General features: G+C 41.7%; 1 protein-coding gene across 1 annotated transcript; it reads right to left on the bottom strand.

The window, feature by feature from the left end:
- Positions 1-7016: 7016 nt before the first annotated feature.
- Positions 7017-8625, bottom strand: LOC114037043 (protein FAM170A-like). The gene is made up of 2 exons (XM_027853834.1): positions 8556-8625; positions 7017-7741 (listed from the first exon to the last, which is right to left on the bottom strand). Exons 1-2 carry the CDS (start codon positions 8623-8625, stop codon positions 7017-7019), a joined length of 795 nt encoding a protein of 264 aa, XP_027709635.1.
- Between the last annotated feature and the right edge of the window lie 363 nt (positions 8626-8988).

Here is an 8988-nt window from a genome sequence, read left to right as displayed (position 1 = left end):
GCCCAAATCCTACCTTCTGTAAGAAGCTTTTTCTAGTCTCCCTTAATCCTAGGGGCTTCCTTCCAAGTTTCCTGTATATATCTTCTTTGTACACAGTTATTTCCTGGTGTAGCTCTTTAGACAGATATTGTATTTGCCTTTCTTTGTATTCCCAGCCAGTGGCTGGCACATAGTGAGAGTTTAGTAAATGCTTGTTGACTTGACTTACGAAAAATGTGCATAGTCAAGCAAAAAATATTCCCAAAATGGTCATGTTAAAAAAAACACCAATGTTAGAGAAACTTAATATCTGAGCAAATATTGGATTTCAATATTGGTACTTTTAATCATTTCTTGTTGCCTAACAGATAATTTCATTACAACATCCCTGGTGTCATTTCTCAGGTAATTACATCATCCCCTGTTCTTATATAGTACTTAATGCCAGGTCAATAGGGAATGAGAGGAAAAGAGACTTTTTTTCCATCCCCCATAGTGGTTCCAAGTTCCCTAGTTTGGACCCCTGCATAGATTCCCTGCTGATTAGCCATAAAAACAGGGAATAATTAGGTACTATACTCAATAATAAAAGGATGCCTCAGGCATCATAATCCACAACCAGCCTCCCAGGTATCAGGTCTTTTTTTCCTCAAATCTAGTGGAGAGGACTCAGAATAGACTCCCCTTTCTTGTATGCCCTTCTAATTGCACCTTACCTTGGGGAATTATTTCTTTTTTTTTGTTTTGTTTTGTTTTTTTGGCTAGGCAATGTGGTTTAGTGACTTGCCCAGGGTCACACAGCTAGTCAAACTTGAACTCATGTCCTCCTGATTCCAGGGTCGATGCTCTATCTACTGCACCACCTAGGTGCCCCTTGGGGAATTATTTCCAAATGGATATAGTATGTATGGTGATTTCCAGGGGTATCAGGAAAGCCCTAGTTACATACATACATGCATACATATGTACATACATACATATATACACATACAGTTCCAACTACACAAATTAATTTTACAATGTTTATTTTGAAAAGGAAACATGTATATCTATACAGATAGATATATACAGATTATATATATATATAAACAAGAATATATATACATATGTATATACACATAAACAAGAGAAGATATGATATATACTTATGTATATATTCTTGTTTATGTGTGTATGTGTATATATGTGCGTGTATATATGAATGTGTATACATATGTATGTATGTATGTAACAAGGACTTTCCTAACTCCCCTTGAAATCACATTACATACTGTATCCATTCTGGGTCAGACTGTCTCCTAAGCTTTCCAACCTTATGCTAAACTGCAATTGTTTTTCCAATTTGATTTTCCCCAAGGGCAAGGCCTTTATATTGCTCAGTGACATGTTTGCCACCTTGTGGCCCCAGAGGGGAATGACATCTTCTCTTTGGAACACACCCAAATCAACTGAGGAGTTTAACCCGAGGATGTCCTGGAACAATCTTATTGGGTCATTCTCCCAGCTCCTGGCTTACTATTGGCCAGTCAGGAAACCTCCCCATTGTGGGCTCCACCTATGTGACTTAGTTAACTAATTTGTGCTTACAATAGGTAATAGTGTTCTCATCATCTCAAAATGATAAAAATAAAGAAAGGTGGTATGGTATAGTAGAAATCAATTTGGAGTCCAAATATATGAGGTTGGGGAGGAACGGAACAAAGATTAATTAAGCACCTACTATGTGCCAGGCACTGTGCTAAGTGATTTAGGAATATCATCTCATGTGATCCTTCTAACAACCCTGGGAGGTAGATGCTGCTATTGTCCCCATTTTACAGTTGAGGAAATTGAGGCAAATAGAGGTTAAGTGACTTGCCCAGGGTCACCCTGCTAGTAAGTGTCAGAGGTAGAATTTAAACACAGATCTTCCTGACTCTCCACACCCAGCTTGCTGTCCATTGCCCCACCAAACCACCTTGGCTAAGTCACTTACCTCTCTGGGCCTACCATTTCAACTGTAAATGAGGGGCTTAGGGTTTAGCTGCTGCCTAAAGTTCCTTCCAACTCTAAATCCTGCTTCTGTGACAATCAACCCAAACTCACAGTTCACCAACCTGGTTCACAAAACACAGACCTCTCTCCTCTTTCCTTCATGGTGACAGCCTTCTCTTCTTCAGTGCAGAAGTTGCTGTAAATATAGAACAAGTGTTAACAGGATTAGATTGCATTTCTAAAACAGTCTTCACTCTGGCTGGATGCTCTCTACAGTAATTCTCTCCCTGGCTTTCCATGACACATAGGAAGGCCTAAGGGTCCTGGAGACCAAGGATTTTGTCCTGACTTTGTCACTAACTTGCTATGAGACCTTGCACAAAGGGCCTTTTGGCTGCCTCCCTTGTACCAATGAGGGAACGTTTGGATTCTATAACTTCTAGCTTTATTTAACATTTTCTTCTTACGTCTTCCACTCACCTTCTCCTTGATATGAAAACCGCTTCACTCTTTCTAACCATATCATCTGAGTTTATCTTCTAGGCTCCCCAAGCACTAGGGCCCTTCTTTTAGCTGTGTCCTGCCCTTCTGTTCAGTAGCCTTTCCTTGGGGATGCCAAGGGTCTAAGCTACCCAAAACAGAATTGCTGCATCCACTACGGATCCCAAATGTATCACCACATTGACCACAATATTTAAGGATCAAAGGAGCTGGAAGGAACCTCAGGGGCTGTCTCAATTTCGGCAATATAAAGAACGATTTAGTCTAGTCCTATGAGAAGGAAGCAGTTCATTTTACAGATGAAGAGACTGAATCTGAAGGAGGCTAAGTGACTTCCCCACCTACTATAGCTATCCCTTCCACATTGCAGGAGTTAGGGCTATGGCAACCCCATGAGCTGGAAAATCCACAAAAACTTTTGGTCCTTCTTTCATGCCAGAGAAGAAGTCTGAATTATTATGGTATTAAAAGATAAAATATTATATAATACTATACATATATTTTATGCATTTCTGAGTTTCTAAATTTTTTGTGCTGTCTGCTGGCTTTCATGTGTCATCTATGGCTTCTGCAAAACTCCCCCAAAATTCTCATTTAATTTCTTATGCTGACTTGTGATGCACGGAAACCGCAATGGGCAACGTTGCAGTGTGGAAGGGATAACTGCACACAGTAAGTCAGCATCAGAAGTGCATTGTAAACCCCAGTCCTCTGATTGCGGAGCCAGGGCTCCTTCCACTGGACCCTGATGACAGACTCACGAGGCCAAGTTCTCTCTCTCTGCAGTATGTCTGTTCTCCCTTCATTTCTTAGGTTTTACCTACATGCAAATCTCAGTGTCCACCAATTCACTTCTAGTAGTTCATGTGAATGGATCATTCTACATTTTCTTTTTTTGGAAAAACAATTTTTTTTTATAGTAACCCTCTAAGTTTGGTGGTCTCTGTATTATTTCTCTTTTATAGATGATGAAACTGAAGCACAGATGGAGAACCTGACTTGGGTCAGGGCCTAGAAAGTGATAGTGCTGGGACTTGAACCCAAGCCTTTCCAAAGGTCCTTCAACGCCCGCTTTGGGGTGGGCTGAAGGGACTGAGGGAAGGGAAGGGCGGCTGGGAAAATCTTCACAGAAAAGATGAGATTAGAGCTCAAAGATTTCAAGCTGGGAAGACTTTAGAGGCCATCTAGTTTGACTTCATTTTACAGAGGAGGAAACTGAGGCAAGTTTTAAGTAACTTGCCCAAAGTCACACAGGGAGTAAGTGGAAGACCCAGAATTTCAGTCCAAGATCTCCTCACTGCAACATTCCGTTTCTCTAAGGGTAGGCAGTATTTTGTTTTGTTTTTTTGGGCAATTGGGGTTAAGTGACTTGACCAGGGTCACACAGCTAGTAAGTGTCAAGTGCTTGGTCTGAAGCCAGATTTGAACTCAGGTCCTCCTGACTTCAGGGCCGGTGCTTTATCTACTTCGCCACTTAGCTGCCCCCTTGGTAGACAGTATTTTTTATCAATGTATAGGAGATGGGAAGCCATCCAAGTGGGAAGAATGGCATGGACACTAGGGATGTGAGAAAGTTGGAGGACTATTGGCAGAATAGCCAAAAGAACAATTTTTTTTCTGGAGAGGAAGGCTTAAGGAGGGCAGTAGGACGTGACAAGAAAGACAGGGTGAGGACATAGAATAGAGGGAAGGCCTTAAGGAGCTTTACCCTGTTGGCAGTGGGGAACCATTAAAGGTTTTTGAGCAGGGGAGTGTCAGCCTCACGTTTTCTTTAAGAATTATAGGTTCTTCTCTCCTACCAACTCTTTTCTTTTTCTTTTGCTCTGTTTCATCTGTATAGAAATCTTCATTTTGTTTACCTGTTAATGTAAATCCAGAAATAGGAATTGTTATTTGGGACATTTGAGATGTATCAGAAAATACTTTCATAAAAACAACTCACATTTACACAACTTAAGGCTTACAGAACACTTTCCTTACAACAACATTGTGTGTTATTGTAATTATTATCATTTAATAGAGGGGAAAATGGAAACTCAGGGAAATTAAAGTGATAAGTGTCAGTCAGGAGTAGGACCCAGTTTTTCTGGCCTCTTCCATTTCCATAAATGCCCTCCCTGTTGTAGGACTGACTCAAGTGTATTCCTCACATTGCCTGAGACACAGGTAAGTGCTGAAAGAACATGTTGTCTCTAGTTTCTTGCCAGAATAGGACTGTCCATGTATCAACAGTCCTACTTGGCCAGATTCATCACTGCTTGAGAATACAGACTCAGTGTAGGCTTCACAGGGGACTGGAAAGATCAGGAAAATCATCCGAAGAAAGAAGAGACTTGAATTGGGTTGAGAAAAGGGCAAATGAGAGTTGGAAACTGGTACTAATCTTCTAGGTGCATCAAGGTAGCTCAGTGGATACAATGCCAGACCCGGAATCAGGAAAACTCATCTTCCTGAGTTCAAATCTGGCCTCAGACATTTACTAGCTGTGGGACCCTGGGCAAGTCACTTAACCTTGTTTTCCTCAGTTTCCTCAACTGTAAAACATGAGCTGGAGGAAAGAAATGGCAAACCACTCCAGTATCTCTGCCAAGAAAACTCCAAAATGGGGCAATGAAGAGTCAGACATAACTGAAATGACTGAACAACAACTAGTCTCTAATCCTTGTAAACTATCAAGGCTATAAACTATGTATGAACCAAGTTAGGTTATAATTCCCTGTGATCACAGAGTTCTAACCTTAAGGAGGACGTCTTCTCCTGCTGCAATCTGCTCTTGACCATGGTGTCTCATTTTTGTCCCCAGATGGTGAGAGCTTCTTCTGATCTAAAGAAGCAACAAAAATGCCCATTATCAACGAACAAATGCATGAAATCAGTGAATAAATAAAAATGTCTTTTATTAAGTGCTTACCATGTAATAGACACTGTACAAAGTCCTGCGTATGATATAATTACAAAAAGGAGCTAGTCCTTGTCCTCAAGCAGCTTGCCTCCTAATGGAGTAGAAAACACACATACAAGAGTGTTTGGGGTAGAGAGGAATGTTTTGGTTTGGGAAATGACCTAGAAATCTACTCACGAACGGCGACACTGAAGAGCTAACTGACATGTCTTTCCAAGGAGCACTGATTTGTATTTTATTTTATACATAAAAAATATTATTCTAAGAAGGGATCCATAGACTTTACCAGATTATCAAAGGAGTCAATGATATACATAAAGGTTAAGGAACTCTGTCAAGTCAAACCTGAATGTAAAAATAGTAACACTTTCCCAAGCACTTTTCTCACAACAAGACTGTAAGGTTGGTTGCACAAAGATGATCTAATGTTTTAAAGGCTCTGTGATCTCATCATTGTGGGTGTGTCCTCCAATAGCGTATGTCATAACTTATCCTTACCTTCTTCTTATCCTGTGTAGCTCTGGTCCATATCCTCCAGTAAATCCCTACCTCCCTGCCCTGGCCCCTGCCCAAGAGCTCTATCCAACGTGCTGGGGGCCTTTTGCTAACTCAACACTTTAAAATACTAATATATAATTCCAATGGGTTGATAAATATAATATATTTTTTAAAGTGCTTCATAAACCTTACGGTACTATTTAATCATAAGCTATTATCATTAGCCCCAATTTGCAAATGAGAAAATTGATGATGGATTAAGTGATTCACCTAGGGTGACACAGCTAGGAAGTTCAGAACCAGGATTTGAACCCAAAGCTTCCGATTCTAAGATCAGTACCCTCTACAAGGTGCCACCCTGCCTGTCTCATGGTTGAATCCTCAGAGCTTTAAGAACTCAGAGCATGAGGACATAGCTAAATCTTAACAGACCAACAGCGACATTCTACTGATTTTCTATGGGATGCATAATTTGGTCTTCCTTCCGGTGGAGGCAAAAATTGCTCATCCTCTGTTAGGTAGAAATCAGAAACAGGTGTGTGGATATGGAGAACTCTGGTATGCTACTTTGGTCCTCAGAAGCACTGCGGCAGGTGGATGGAAGAACAGCCTAGGAGTTGGGATGACCTAGGTCCACATTCGATCCCAGGACACATAATAACTATATGATCCAAGCCTCTCTGCACCCCAAGAAAAATTAAAAAAACAAAACAAAACAAAAACAGAAACCAGAGCACGGCTGCTATCTGCATTAGAAGAGGGAATTTCCTTACCTGAAACTCCCTATAGCATGAAATCACAAGTCTGGACCAAATGGGTACAACTCACCCTTTCCTCATGATAAAGGCTATGAACTTTTTCTCTCCTGTTTTCCATTCTAATATGGAGATCAATCAGTCAATACAAAAATGAGACAATCCTGTCCTTAAAAAGGCTTGATGGTTGTACAGTCCATTAACATTGGTCCTGCTCCTAGATTTGTCTTCTTTCTTGTTTGTCACTTTTGACTTCCTTCCAATGAGAGCTGGAGTTGCAATAGCTGGTGGTCCCTTGGACCTATGGGGATTTCGAAGGGTTGTTGACTTGGGAATTAAAATGGGGTGACTGGAGTAGGGTATTTTGACAGAAGAACCAGAGTCCCCATAATTGAGTCACCCCCAGCTCATTCTATATCCTTGTCATGGTGCAAATCTATGCTCTGAGTACCATGGGAGGTGTGTGCACATCGGCCTTTTCCTTCACATAGCTTACTTTGTTCTTTGGGGGTTGGGGTTAAACGTCTATCTTTGCCTAGGAGCAAAATTTTCTGGGTTCTTTGTCTTTCATGGACTTTTCTAGTAAAAACATGGCAGCTAAATCCCTCGTTGGGCCCAGATTCAGCATGTTTGCCGAGGGCCTCCAGGGTGAGGAATACCTGGCAGCAGGCCACACAACGATAACCATTGTCTGTTGTGACCATCCAATCAGGGATCTTTCTCCGTCTTCTTTCATCAATAAGGCTTGAAGGTCCTGGTACTTCCTCCTCTTTATATTCTTCACTCATCTCATCCACATTTTTCTCCACAGCCATGAGAACTTCACTGGGTAAGCTTTGGTGAGGAGACTCTAGTATGCTGTCTTCAGAAGGGTTCAACTCATAAATTTGAGGTGCCTTCTGGATTGGCTCCATTCCAGTCTCAGTCCCCCAGGCAACAGCCACTCCTTTTATGGTTTTCACCTGGACGTAGTAGAGGCACCCTTTATTATCAGTTTTGGATACTGAAGCAGAACAACAGAAAGAAGAGGTAAATGAATAGCAGATAGAAGAATTCTCATTTTCTTGCTGGTCCTTAGCCTTGATCACCTCACTGGGCCCAGGCCTTATTGAAGATTCTCCTTTCACATGCCCTGGGGAATTAAATGAACAATCTTTCACCTTTGCTTTTCTGAACCAATTCTTGCCTGCAGGTTATGAACAACTGTTGGGGAGGAGGAGCATTGATCTCCTCTTCCACTCTTGCCCCAGCTTCCCACTCTGGAGCTGGTCCATAAGAAGGCTATCTATCAAACTAGCTCACTCAAACCACTACCCTGCTTCTCCCACTGAAAACTTCCCCAGATGTAGCCACCTTTAGCTGTGTTTTCTTTTGTCCCTGGGGTTAGAGATTCTTTCTGGAGTTCTGGGGTTCTCCACAATTCTATCCCTCTCCAATGCCCAACAACCTCACTCCCAGCCTTATAAACCACTTTTTAACTTTCAATTCAAACAGTTATTCCTGAACTATGGTGCCCTGGACAAACTATTCTTAGCCTTCCTTGCTTCTAGCAAAGACCCCTTCCCTTTCAGTACTCACTACCCTGTGTCCAAAGAGTCTCAATTTGTCTCTTGCCTTTCCTTAATTCCACTCAATATTTCCCTGCTGGTCAGTCAGTGCCTCAAATGAGGAAACAGACAAGATAGTGGAAAAGAAACCAAATATGTGCATTTCTGGCTCTGTTTCAGCTTAAAATTAAATTTCCATCCCCCTGGTAAACATCCCCATAAAGGGCCAATAATAGCTATAACCATAATGTAACTCTGAATTTTTACCTTATCTCTCCCATCTTTCTCATCCCACACCATGAATTCCCTCCTTCCACCCCCACCATATTTTCCAGATTGAGCTTTTTAGGAAATGAATTAACTGAGTTCATCTCTCTGTTCCTAGCCTTTCCATCTTACCTTCTGCCTCCTGGGTTCCTTGCTCAGTATTTTTGTCACTTGATGACCTGTCTTCATGTTTACGCTTCATGGTTTCAGATGCTGAGAAGGAGAAGGCCCCTAAAAACCCACAGATCTCAGGAGCATACAAAGTCTTAGTTCTTCGAGAAATTTGGTAGAGGGAGTGGTCCAGTTCTCAACTATAGTCACTCAAAATATCAAAATACCCAAGAGCCAAAGCCAAAAGGATGGATCCAGGCAGCAACCCTCAGAGCTCACTCCACTCCTCTGTGGGGCTGTTATGATCCAAATGATCACCGGGGACCCTTCAGAATGCTGTGACCTCATCAGTGACACTGAATGATTCCATAGCCACAGATTAAAATCAAACACTGGCAACAGCAAATCCTCACCACTCTGCTGCCCCCCAACTCCCAATCAATCAGGTTTCCAA

This window comes from Vombatus ursinus, unplaced genomic scaffold (genome assembly GCF_900497805.2).
Source record: "Vombatus ursinus unplaced genomic scaffold, bare-nosed wombat genome assembly UNPS02010219.1, whole genome shotgun sequence".
In the NCBI taxonomy this organism is placed as follows: Eukaryota; Metazoa; Chordata; class Mammalia; order Diprotodontia; family Vombatidae; genus Vombatus; species Vombatus ursinus.
This window is presented reverse-complemented; position numbering and strand designations above follow the sequence as displayed.